At 39.9% G+C, this 12,705-nt stretch overlaps 1 protein-coding gene across 6 annotated transcripts in view; it reads left to right on the forward strand.

Annotated features, from left to right (window-relative positions):
• LOC147054844 (uncharacterized) overlaps positions 1-12,705 on the forward strand; it is a 33,434-nt gene that overhangs the window by 16,857 nt on the left and 3,872 nt on the right. For 2 of the 6 annotated variants that reach the window (XM_085915833.1, XM_085915837.1), the window contains 15 exons: positions 151-282; positions 544-730; positions 844-918; positions 991-1,113; positions 3,006-3,149; positions 3,802-3,885; positions 3,954-4,022; positions 4,087-4,346; positions 4,457-4,606; positions 7,995-8,139; positions 8,221-8,325; positions 11,169-11,271; positions 11,372-11,701; positions 11,788-11,854; positions 11,958-12,234. In XM_085915833.1, coding sequence (XP_085771959.1) covers positions 151-282; positions 544-730; positions 844-918; positions 991-1,113; positions 3,006-3,149; positions 3,802-3,885; positions 3,954-4,022; positions 4,087-4,346; positions 4,457-4,606; positions 7,995-8,139; positions 8,221-8,325; positions 11,169-11,271; positions 11,372-11,701; positions 11,788-11,854; positions 11,958-12,219 — 2,236 coding nt within the window. In that variant the 3' untranslated portion in view covers positions 12,220-12,234. Of the gene's footprint in view, positions 1-150; positions 283-543; positions 731-843; positions 919-990; positions 1,114-3,005; positions 3,150-3,801; positions 3,886-3,953; positions 4,023-4,086; positions 4,347-4,456; positions 4,607-7,994; positions 8,140-8,220; positions 8,326-11,168; positions 11,272-11,371; positions 11,702-11,787; positions 11,855-11,957; positions 12,237-12,705 lie in introns of those variants that run through there. The other 4 variants (XM_085915834.1, XM_085915835.1, XM_085915836.1 and 1 more) reach the window with 4 other exon arrangements.

Genomic DNA, 12,705 nt, shown 5'->3' on the forward strand with positions numbered 1-12,705 from the left:
ATGGTTGGATGGACTAAAACAATGTCCTCTACATGTCACTTTTCACCGTTGTAAAATATTTCTTGTTTTAGCAAGAACTGGGTTAATTTTGAGTGGTATCCAATCCAAGGAAAAAAACTCTTATGAGTTTTGTTTTTTCTGCCTTGTCAGAACTCTAAAACAGAAACTTCTGTCCAAGAGACAAGAAGAGGAGGTAAGGTTGAACATGGAGTCTGAACGGATCCTGGAGGCACTTAAAGAATCTGCTTTGAAGGAGAGAGAGAGGCAGCTTCACGAGCTCAGGTCAGAGTCACAAAGGTCCACGGGAGCACTTGCTGCATAAAATTATTTTCATAATGGAAAAACACAGATTGATTTTTCGTTGCTTGCTTGAATGTTCATGTGGACTTAATAATAATTATACTAAAACCGATACAAACATTAAATTATTTATTTTTCTAAATTGTAAACATAATAGATGAACACAATGAATGGTCACATGAAAGGAATGTACTAAGCTTTAATTGATACAATGTTTATATGTAGCTATTTTTTTGTGTTCAGGGAGGAGAGTGAAGCTATGCTGAAAGACTTGCGTATCACACTTGAAGAAGAAAAGGCAACAGAACGTGACAAGTTGGAGGCTCAGAATAACTTGGACATTGAGCGTCTGAAGGCGGAGTCAGAAGGGAAGCTTCGAGCAGAAAAAAAGAAACTCCAAGAAGAGAAACTAAGCTCTTTTAAACGGGAGGTAGTTGATTTTTTTTTTTTTTTATTATTATTAAAAAAAAACAGCAATAAGGATGTTAAAGCGACACGTCTTACTGGTAATTTTTTTGCCGTCTGTTTTTTGTGTGCGGAAAGGTTATTGGTACCGAGAGCAGGAGGGAGCTGATTGGTCCACGTCCTGAAGAGCAACTTGCTAAGTACCACAGAGAGGTATTCTATTTGAAGTACTTTACAAATTCACCATGATAAAGCTTAAATTCGACCCTTCTTTTCCTTGTGCAGCTGTCTGATTTGCTTGTGGAAGTGCGGGAAGAAGTAAAGCGTGACCATGAAAAGAAACTGGAAGCGCTGAGGAAGGAGCACAAGAAAGAGCTGAACAACATCAGAGAGAAACAACTGGAGGAGGTCAGTTGTTTTTTCTGCTATTTCTGCTCTCATCTGGCTGAAAAAGACGTCTATCTAAAGCGATCTATAATTTCAGCAAGCAGACATTCACATAATTAGATGGAGAAACAACACTTCTAACAAAATCACAAGCAATACGTATTGTGTACTGAATTTTTGATTCACTTTTTTTGGGGTTCTTTTATCACAAACAATTTTGATTTTAGGTTATATTACCTGACATGCTTCGGCATGTACTTCCGCCTTCATCAGAGTGTTTGTGATAAAAGAACCCAAAAAAAGTGATTGACAAGGGGAAAAAAATGAACTTAGTACAACTATGAATTTTTGATTGTTAATTTGTAGGGCTTTTTGATTCATATTTGTTTTCAAAATTTCCTCTGTTGTGTTTTTTATCATGCCTACATATCATGACAGCCCTACCTCTCATTGCAAAACAAATGCAATATGGCCCCCCCCACTCCCTAAAAGTGTTTATAATTGCCTACCTCATAATTTAAACAGGAAATCAAACAATAATCATAAAACAGTTTGATGTTTCAGACTCGTCAACATTACCCTAAAAAATAAAAGAGTCACAAATGATTGGAATAAAAAAAAAAAAGTGTTTAAAATAACATACAGTAAAGTCTTTCCATAATGTCCGTTAACAGCCGATTCCCAATTATGCTAAATGAATTGAATTTTAAACATTACGATTTTGTCTCTACGCAATCGCAAAATTCATATACCGTAATTTTCAGGCTATAAGTCGCTCCGGAGTATAAGTCGCACCAGCCATAAAATGCACAATAAAGTAAAAAAAACAAAAAAAAAAAACATATATAAGTCGCACTATAAGTCGGACTTTTGGGGCAAATTTATTTGTCAAAATCCAACACCAAAAACAGACATGAACCAGCAACAACAGGCTAAACGATACGGTATGCTAACGTGACATATACACAAACGCGGAGCTGAGAACGGGCCTGACGTAACAGTCAGAGTTATTCAAGTAAGTATTACATAAATAACACGTTTATCAAACCATCTGTGTCACTCCAATTCATTAAATCCATCGATCGTGCTTTATGTAAACAATGCCGCGTATGCGCCGCATATGCTGACGTCGGACCCGTTGTAAGTTGCATTTCTAATTATTCCACAGACCCCTATAACGATATATAAATTATATTTCAAATAACTATCATATTACAACAATATTATCAAACCATCTGTGTCACTCCAAATCATTAGATCCAGCGATCAAATTCCTCGTTCTTTGTCAACAACGGCGCGCGTGTGCTGCAGCGATCTAGTATATAACTGTTGTAGCGTTAACAAAGTACCAGGAACGACATGGGTTTATATAACAACAATATTATTATTTGGTATTTCTGTTCTGAGAGTGTGGAGAATGGAAACCCAGGACATATTTAACAGGAAAGTTTCTCTTTTAAAACATGTTCAATAAATTATGTTCCAAACATGTCCAATAAATGCTGTTTTAATTTAAAAAACAATCATATAAATGATTGTGATTTTAACATTGAACAAAATAATCATGATGATAATTTTATCCACAGTCGAGCAGCCCTATGCTGAATTTAGCTCTCCCCCTAGATACAAAGCTTTTTCTCTCAATCTAGTATCACTTCAGTTTACAGTACTTTGTTGTACCTGGATCCAGCTTTGGGGCCCATCTTGTGGCATTTTAGGGCATTTCAGAACGCCGAGAGGAGAGTTATTCAAAAATGATGCGAGTGTAGAGTCCACAGAAAAAATGCAAACATTGTATGAATCATCTTTTCTAGCTCAAAATGAGATAACAGACTTAAATATAGGATTAATCCTTTTTTATAATTTTTTTTAAAGAATTTTGTATTTGATTTTTTTGTGTTTATTTGTTACAGGAAAGTGCCCAGAGGGATCGCTTGCTTTCTACTCTGCAGGTTGACAGAGAGCATCTTCAGGCCTCACACGCTCATGAGCTGGAAAGACTCCACAAGCAACTTGACAGTGAAATAGAAAAGGCACAGCTGACACATTCACACAGAGTAAGATCAGTCAGGCTCGTACATCAATATCCTGTACATGCAACCTGTCATATGGCTGAAGAAAATATTGGCCTTTTAGCAAGAAGACTGATAAAGTGTCAGGATATCAGAGAAAGCAAGATGGGCGCACTGATGTTTGATGCAAAATGTTCGTATTATAGGGGGCCATTGGTTGACAAGAGTTGCATTCCTGCTGCAACAAAGCACAGTAAATTTGTCTGCAAGTCAAGATGCTCCAGAGATTATCACTAAACTATGATCAAGCAGTAATAAAGTCATTATTACAGAAAATATCTTAACATAAAACACCTGTATGCTGTAAATATGAAGCAATAAAAGTATGGGAGTGAGAGTGCTTTCTTTTGTCACAAACGTAATCTTACTCCACTGGGCAAAATAGTTCACGGCCTGTTTATAATCTTGAAATGTTTTATCTTGGTACCAAGCACCTCCTGAAATTAATCCAATTGCCTGGGAGAATTCAGGCGGACAATAGAGTTTCAGACGATGAGTGAAAGGTGCATAAACAACCCCCCCCTCCTGTAAATTTATCTTACTTTTGGTACATTTTAAGATGATTAAAAACTGCGGGAATACACATTTCAAAGTCGTGAATGGCATGGTACTTCAAATCTTTTGGTTCTTTCTGCAGGAGTCAGAATTTCAGGATCTGATCAGTCAGTTGGATCTGAGAGCAAAAAAGCTGAAGAGAGAGGAGGAAATTCTCCACAGCAAGGTACAATTTGTTCATGAACTCACCACAACACAGCTACAACTATTTGGACTAATAATGTATCTTCCTAGACTGAAGATGTTAACAGGAAGAGGAAGTTGCTTGGTGAAGAGGAGGAGGATCTTGACAAACGGATAGGGGTGGGGTGTTTTGTGATAAAGAAGGTTAGCTACGTCTTAATAAAAATTGCATTTGTATGTTAAGGTCTTACACCAAGTGACCATGGAGAGAGATCAGCTAAAGCTGGAGCTAGGGAGAATGAAGGAGGAGCAAGGTCAAGCTCAAGAACTCCTCCGTGTGGTGCGGGAGGAGAAGAATGAGGCTCGGCGGGAGGAGGAGAGGTCAAAGGAGGAGCGAGACAAAATGAAGGAGGAAAGCAGGAAGGTGAAGGAGGACAAAGAGCGACTGGAGTGCAAAGTGGCTCTGCTGGAAGAACGATGCGACCGGCTCAGTCGCAGAGTAAGGTATGCTGAAATGTTCACAGATGTCGTTATGACATTGAAAACGAAGTTGGTACTACATTGCTACATGGATTTTAAAAACATAATCAATTTCCTCTGCATTGGATTTGTAGTGAGTTGGAAATAGGTGAAGGAGGAAACTCCCCCAGACAAAAGGACAAAAATAAGGTGACGTCGCCCTCCTGTGGCCGACGAGACTCATCACTAAATGTGGATGATCTGGACAAACCGATTTTACATGACAGTAAAAACACCATCCTGGAGTAAGTACACAGCAGCCTTTGTGTTATTGTAACATACTGATTTACTCATCCTGTCAAACAATTTTATTCCAGCATTTACATTTACTCTGACTGAAAGTAATGGCACAATGAGGTCCCGATTTGCAATCTAGTCAAGTCAAGTTTATTTGTATAGCCCTAAATCACAAGCAGTCTCAAAGGGCTTCACATAGACAATCATTGACAATAATTCTCAAAGCATCCCCTGATCTTATATAATAAATTATATTATATTATATAAAAAAATTTAATAATAAAAATGACAATGAGGTTGGAAATCTGATGCTCTACTTACTGAGCTAAACAGTGACTTACTGTTGATGCGGTGGAATGATGCTATTAAATGAGAAATAAAAATGGTAAATTATGATGATGTTGAATAAAATTGTCAAGTCAAGTTTATTTGTATAGCCCTAAATCACAAGCAGCCTCAAAGGACTTCACATAGACAATCAATTGACAATTATTCTCAAAGCATCCCCTGATCTTGGGCTCCCAAAAGGGCAAGGAAAAACTCAAAAACCCCTACCAGGGGAAAAATGAGAAACCTTGAGAAGGGACCACAGATGGAAGGATCCCCGTTTCAGGATCACCAGGCTGCAATGGATGCAAAGAGGGCACATAAAATACATAATATGGAAATCAAAAAGTGGATGTCCAGGCCAAAGTGAAGAGCTGTCGGAGGTGCCTTCGATTGTCCTGGCAGTGTCCTCTAGGAGGGTCATCCGCTGCAGTTCCCTCATGCTGAATTGGTCCACGAGAATCTAGATAGCCACCCTCAGCTTGGGTGTCACCTAACCACCTCCCCAGGTGGGGGGAGTGGGGTCGGGAGAGGGAGCAAAAACAAACTCCAGCCGAATCGGCCACTACAAGTTAACTAAAGGCCATATGATAGAAATATGTCTTTAAACGTGTCTTAAATGTTTCTACTGAGGTAGCAGTTCTAATATCCATTGGTAGGGCATTCCAGAGCTCTGGAGCCCGAATAGAAAATGCTCTAGCCCCCTGCAGACATTTCATATTTCATGAACTCGTCAGCCGAGTGAAAGGAGCTATCGGGGGTCGGCTGGCGTAGTGTTAGCTTTGGCACTGTATCAAATAGGTATTTAGGGTTGTTCTTATTGAGATTAATGACCTGTGAAAAATAACGAGTTTTTGCTAAGATAAGCGCATCTTTATATTTCAGGAGGCTGTCGCGCCATGCCTGATGGAAAACCTCAAGTTTGGTTAAACGCCATTTGCGCTCATGCTTTCTACTTAATTGTTTAAGCGAACGTGTAGGCAATCTACGGTGAGTTTTCAGACGTAGCGGCGCCACAGAGTCGATGGCATTTAACAATGTAGCATTGAATTCATTTGTAAGATTATCAATAGAGCCGGTATATGAGGGAAATACGGCAGTTGCTGGTGGCAGTAGCTCAGATAGCGCAGTCGCAGTCATGGAGTTAATATTACAGCTGCTATAATTCTGATTGCTCTCTTGTCTTTGACTAAGAACTAAAATTTCTAATTTTATTAAGTAGTGATCAGACAAAACAGTAGGGTATGGCAGTACTGTTATATTAGAGGTTGCCAGTCCTCGAGATAATACCAAATCTAAGGTATTACCATTCTTATGCGTTGCTACCTGTACGGCTTGCATAAAACCAAACGTATCAATGAGAGTCTGAAACACCGAAGTAAGTGGCTCTGACGGTAAATTAATGTGGACGTTAAAATCGCCCATGATCATTATATTATCCGCATTTGTCACTAGATCAGGCACGAATTTTGAAAATTCATCCAGGGCGCCAAAGTAAGCCCCAGGTGGACGGTAAATAACAGCAAGATAAAATGACGGTAAAGCGGTGGATCGGACAGTGAGAACTTCAAATGTTTTAAATACGTTAATCGAACGAGGCGTAAATCTAAGAACGGAATTTGAGATGAGGGCAACACCCCCACCCTTTTTTCGAGGACGCGCCACATGCAAGCTCACAAAATTTAGAGGCGAGGCCTCATTAAGCGGTAGCAGTTCATTAGGTTTTAACCAGGTCTCGCAAAGACCAAATATATTTAGATTATGTTCCGTGATGAGGTCATTAACGAGAACTGCTTTCGTATGAAGCGATCTAATCTTCATAAAACCAAGTTTAAGTGTGATCAGGGTTTGTATTTATCAAAGGATTTTTAAACAAAATGAGAGTAAGATTGTGTTTTCTAGGCCTGACATCACCTCTCAATTGTTTATTAGCGCGGTGGGACGATACGACCGTAGGAATTTGATAGTAGATATTTGGTACACACGTAATATTATCTGAAACAGGCACCATATCATCAGCTATACCGGTCGGGGTGGAGCGATTGGATTTGTCTGCCACCTCAGTAGAAAGTGTGTTCATGTGTACTGTAGCACTATTCAAACTGTGACGCTCTAGTCTACACAAGGAACTTTGTGCATGCTGGAAGTCTAGCCTAGTGCTAGTCAACTTTAACTTAACTGACTCCAAACCCATCCTGACAGGTGGTCTAGTCACCTGTGCCCCGGCCTGCTCTAAGGTGACCTGTCATGAGTGGCTCAAACAGTAATCTATATTCCTAGAAAGAGTGAAGGCGCCTTCACGGTGAGGATGAAGGCCGTCCTTCCTCAGCAGGTCGCGGCGGCCCCAGAAGGAGGACCAGTTATTTATGAAATACAGTCCCTGCTTTTTACAGAACCCAGCCATCCATCGATTAAGGGAGACTACTAAACCTCTCATCAGAGCCTCTCCCAGGCAGGGGGCCAGAGACAAATACTCGATGCCGACTCATCTTTCTGGCGAGATCACATGTCATCGCTATGTTTCTCTTTGTGATCTCAGATTGCCTCATCCTAACATCATTGGCGCCGACGTGTATCACTATATCTGAGTAGCTAGTGTTGTTGGAACTACGCTGTTGACTAGTCCTATTGCGAGTCAGCTCCCTAAGATTAGCTTCTATGTCGGTGCTCTGCCCCCAGGAATACACATTACCGTGACTGTATTTTTAAGCGTGATATTTCTGGTTAATAGAAGAACCTTGAAGTCACATCTTAAATGGACCGGGAGCCAGTTAAAGTTGGCTAATATTGGGGTAATGTGATCAAATTTTCTCGTCTGGATGAATTTTAAAATCATAATCCTTGCATCCCTATTTCTATTTTTAATTAAATCCAATATATTAAAATATGTGATTCCATGCAACACAAAATTCATTTTAATTAATGGTCGATTGATATCATAATTTGCTCATTATTTATGCCATTCAGTTCAAAAAGATATACTTTATGCATATATTAGATCGCGGGGCAATTCAAGATCTAAGTAATATAATCCACACCAATGATGCACTTTCACACGGCTCTGTTCAGATTTGGCGAATTCAACTCCTCACATTGTGCATCCATTGACAAGACCAAAATCTTCCTGGAGAAGGAGAGCAGCCGACTATTGCAGAGACAGAATCTGCATGTCGCTCACAGCAACTCCACTCAGCAATCCAACATGGAAGGAAAGGTGGAGTAACTGCAGATGTAATCTATATTTCTTGTTGCATGTTTAATTAACTGTCTTCTTGCATTTTCTGTCTCTTGTCAGGAGGCTGGAAGTTTCTCTGAGCTCCAGGAGACGGTTAAGAATGGGAATGCTCTCAATCGTAGGAAAGAACAACTGAAGCAGCTTGATACTTCCATTGCTGACGAGGTTAGCATTGAGCCTACTATTGCATCCAGTCTGTCACGGGAACTCCCCTGACAGTCCAGGCTTATATATGTGCCAACATAACTAAAACTACCGTAATTTTCGGACTATAAATTGCAGTTTTTGTCATAGTTTGGGTGGGGGGGGGCGACTTATACTTAGGAGCGACTTATATGTGATTTTTTTCAAAACATTTCAAAATTAAAAAAATCGCGATGTAGTGAAACCGCGAAAAAGGAACCGGGATGTAGCAAGGGATTACTGTCATTTGAACTGCAAGTGGCGTCCCCCGTGCCGCGCGGGGGTTGTTTACATAAAAGACAAAGGATTTGATCACGGGATGACTAAGATGACGAAGGGCCCCATGTACTACCGGCATCATTAACGGCTTTGTTTGTAAGTGACACAGAGGACAAAGAGTTTAAAGGATTTAATGATTTGGAGTGACACAGAAAGTTTGAAAAACTATTATGGCTTTTACGCACGCCCGGTCCTTCTCAACGGGAGTTCTCTTTCACTTTCGTGGATGAAAGTAGGGGGCCGACCCTCGGCCGGGATGACTGTCCGGAGACGGTGGATGGGGCTCGGACATGGCTTTTACACACGCCCGGTCATACTCTACGGAGCTGTCTTTCACCTCCGTAGATGGAAGTCAGGGGCTGGAGCTCGGCCGGGTGGCTGTCCGGGGACGGTGGATGGGGCTCGGACATGGCTTTTATGCACACCCGGTCATACTCTACGGAGTTGTCTTTCACCTCCGTGGATGGAAGTCGGAGGCTGGCGCTCGGCCGGGTGGCTGTCGGGGGACGGTGGATGGGGCTCGGAAATCGCTTTTACGCACACCCGCTCCTATTCTATGAAGCTCTTCCACCCCCGTGGCTGGAAGTTCAGTAGTTGTTGGCTCGTTGCACTCTTGTTTTTTTAAATAAAGAGCCGTTTACCAAACCCACGTCTTTCTTGGTACTTTGTCAACGCTACAACATAGTGCAGCCCACGCGCGCCGTTGTTGACATGAAGAACGAGGAATTTGATCGATGGATTTAATGATTTGGAGTGACACAGATGGTTTGATAATGTTGTTGTAATATGATAGTTGTTTAAAGTATACTATATATACCGTTATATGGGTCTGTGGTATAATTAGAAATGCAATCTGCAACGGGTCCAATGTCAGCATATGCGGCACATACGCAGCATTGTTTACATAAAGCACGATCGATGGATTTAATGAATTGGAGTGACACAGATGGTTTGATAATATTGTTGTTATATAAACCCATGTCGTTCCTGGTACTTTGTTAACGCTACAACAGTTATATACTAGATCGCTGCAGCACACGCGCGCCGTTGTTGACATGAAGAACGAGGAATTTGATCGATGGATTTAATGATTTGAGTGACACAGATGGTTTGATAATGTTGTTGTAATATGATAGTTATTTAAAATATACTATATATACCGTTATATGGGTCTGTGGTATAATTAGAAATGCAATTTGCAACGGGTCCGACGTCAGCATATGCGGCACATACGCAGCATTGTTTACATAAAGCACGATCTATAGATTTGATGAATTGGAGCGACACAGATGGTTTGATAATATTGTTACTATATGATAGGTATTTAAAATATACTTTATATATCGTTATATGGGTATGTGGAATAATTAGAAATGCAAATCACGACGAATCCGAGGGCGAGCGTACGCTGCATTGTTTACCTAAAAGATGATCGATGGATTTAATGATATGGAGTGACACAGATGGTTTGATAATGTTGTTGTAATATGATAGTTATTTGAAATATACTTTATACATTGTTATATGGATCTGTGGTATAATTAGAAATGCAAACAAATAAACAAATAGTCCGACGTTAGCATATGCGGCGCATACGCATACGCAGCATTGTTTACATAAAGCACATCGATGGATTTAATGAATTGGAGTGACACAGATGGTTTGATAAACGTGTTATTTATGTAATACTTACTTGAATAACGCGGAATGTTACGTCAGGCCCGTTCTCAGCTCCTCGTTTGTGTATATGTTACGTTAGCATACCGTATCATTTAGCCTGTTGTTGCTGGTTCATGTCAGTTTTCGGTGTTGGATTTTGACAAATACATTTGCCCCAAAAGTGCGACTTATACTCCGGAGCGACTTATATATGTTTTTTTTCACTTTGTTGTGCATTTTATGGCTGGTGCGATTTGTACTCCGGAGCGAAATCATCTTTTTACCTATTGTCAACCTGTATTCGTCTGTTTAAAAAAAAAAAAAGAATACGCAAATGGTACTCGGCATAATTTTCAAGTTATGAACAAAAATAAATGTTTTTCAGCAAACTCCAATGACAACAGTATATTTTCAAAAATAAAAATGTATTTTATGTGTTATTTTTATGCAGCAGTGTTTCAGCGCATTTTATAGGAAATCAAAAGCTATCAGTTTGTCAAAAACAAATAAAAGATGGAACTTGACCTGTCAAGATGTTTGTGATTGAAATGGCTTTTGGTTTCAGTAAATACGACGTCCTCAATTAAATGTAAATTCAACAAATAAAAATGTCAGTTCTTTTCTACCTATTAAATGTCTATGATAATTTGGAAGAGAGTATTTTGACAACAAATGTTATCATTGGATGATTTGTTTAAAAAACACATTCAAATTATTCTCTAACAGCTGATGACTTAAATTATACTGACTGCCATTTGTTGTATTGCATGATAGTTGATTGATAAATAATCCTGATAAAAGATCTGTGGATGTGGATGTTTCTTACTGTGTGCAGTACTGTGTTCTTGCTAAATACTGTATGTTCTCCTTCTTTATTCCCTTTACAGTCATTCCCTCAAGATGCATTCCTCTTGGCTGGAGAGAGGAAGGTCACATTTGATGTGACAGATTCAGACCTCAGCAGCACTGTTGACCCACCTGATGAGACAGGTGACAAACATTGCCCTTATGCCCAAGAGGAAACAATTTTGTATTTTGACTACATTTTTCCTTCCTCATCTCATCTGTTGTCCTGGCTGTTTCTTATCAGGATGTGGCTTGACATTCTTGGCCAAAGTGCAAGAGTCCCAACAGCAGATCTCAGGCCAGCTCAACAGTGTTTTAGGTGCTCTGGGCTCATTAGCCCAGAAGCAGAGCAATGCATCTCTCCCAGCCTTCCCTGCAGCCCTGTCTCATTCCATTCCCACCACAAGATCTTCAACCACTCCAGGCCCAACCCCTTTTGGTCAACCTAACCCACTTTGGCTGTTGTCAACCCAAAGCGGCCCCGGACCGACAGTCTACCCGGATAGCTGCATCAAAAGTGGACTGAGAACTGCTGAGGATGTCACACTCCGCAGATGGAGAGAGATATTGCCCGGTATGCACAGTTGAGCAATTTATAACTTGATCTGGGCAGTGATCATTCTTGTTCAGCTGTTCAGCATTTTTGTTTTTGTTCCTCAGAAGCAGCAGCACTCAACACCAGCACCCTGAAGACATACACATCACCTGCATCCTATACTCCTGCTGGGTAGTCTTTGACTTTAATTGCAGTATTTTCTAGAATTCCTTTCATTCATGACAAATGTATTTCCACTAGTACTCAACACCCGATGTTTTGTGTTTCCCCATAGCCTGCACGTTCAAAAGTCAGTGAAAGTGGATGGCCGTAAACTGCAGAACCTGATTGAAAGCAACAAGAGATGGCTGGAAATGCGAAAAAAAGACAACAGCATGTATCCTTTCATCACACATTATTCTACAATGGCTCGCTATTTTTGCTTATGGCCTTGTTTTTCTTGTAATGTTGGACACAATGTAAGAAATAGAAGTACAGCAGGAGTCCATTTCTGTACCAAAGTTATACTAAAGGAACTCTTGTCCATTTCTCAATAACAAAAATGTTTTTTGCTTTAGAAAATAAAATTCTCATTCTTTTTTCATATTGTCAATCCCTTTTTAATTAGTCAGTAATTAATTGTATTAGGAATGCTTTTTTTCCCAAATGTATGTGTATATGCCCCTCCCTGTTGTTTTTTGCGTGACAACAGTAGCTGGGGAAAATCTAAAACGCATTACTTACATTGCTCATAATTTCATAAAACTGATGAATCATCACCAAAATGGATGTGGATGATTGAAAATGCATTGGTAAATGATAGCCTTCTGCATGCCAATTTAACCTAATTACAACTGATATCTCCCAAAATAAGCTCGAAAATTGGAAATGGGTACCGTATTTTTCGCACTAAAAGTCGCTCCGCAGTATAAGTCGCACCAGCCATAAAATGCACAATAAAGTGAAAAAAACATATATAAGTCGCACCGGACTATAAGTCGCACTTTTGGGGCAAATTTATTTGTCAAAATCCAACACCAAAA

This window comes from Syngnathus leptorhynchus, chromosome 7 (genome assembly GCF_054491065.1).
Source record: "Syngnathus leptorhynchus isolate UIUO chromosome 7, UIUO_Slep, whole genome shotgun sequence".
In the NCBI taxonomy this organism is placed as follows: Eukaryota; Metazoa; Chordata; class Actinopteri; order Syngnathiformes; family Syngnathidae; genus Syngnathus; species Syngnathus leptorhynchus.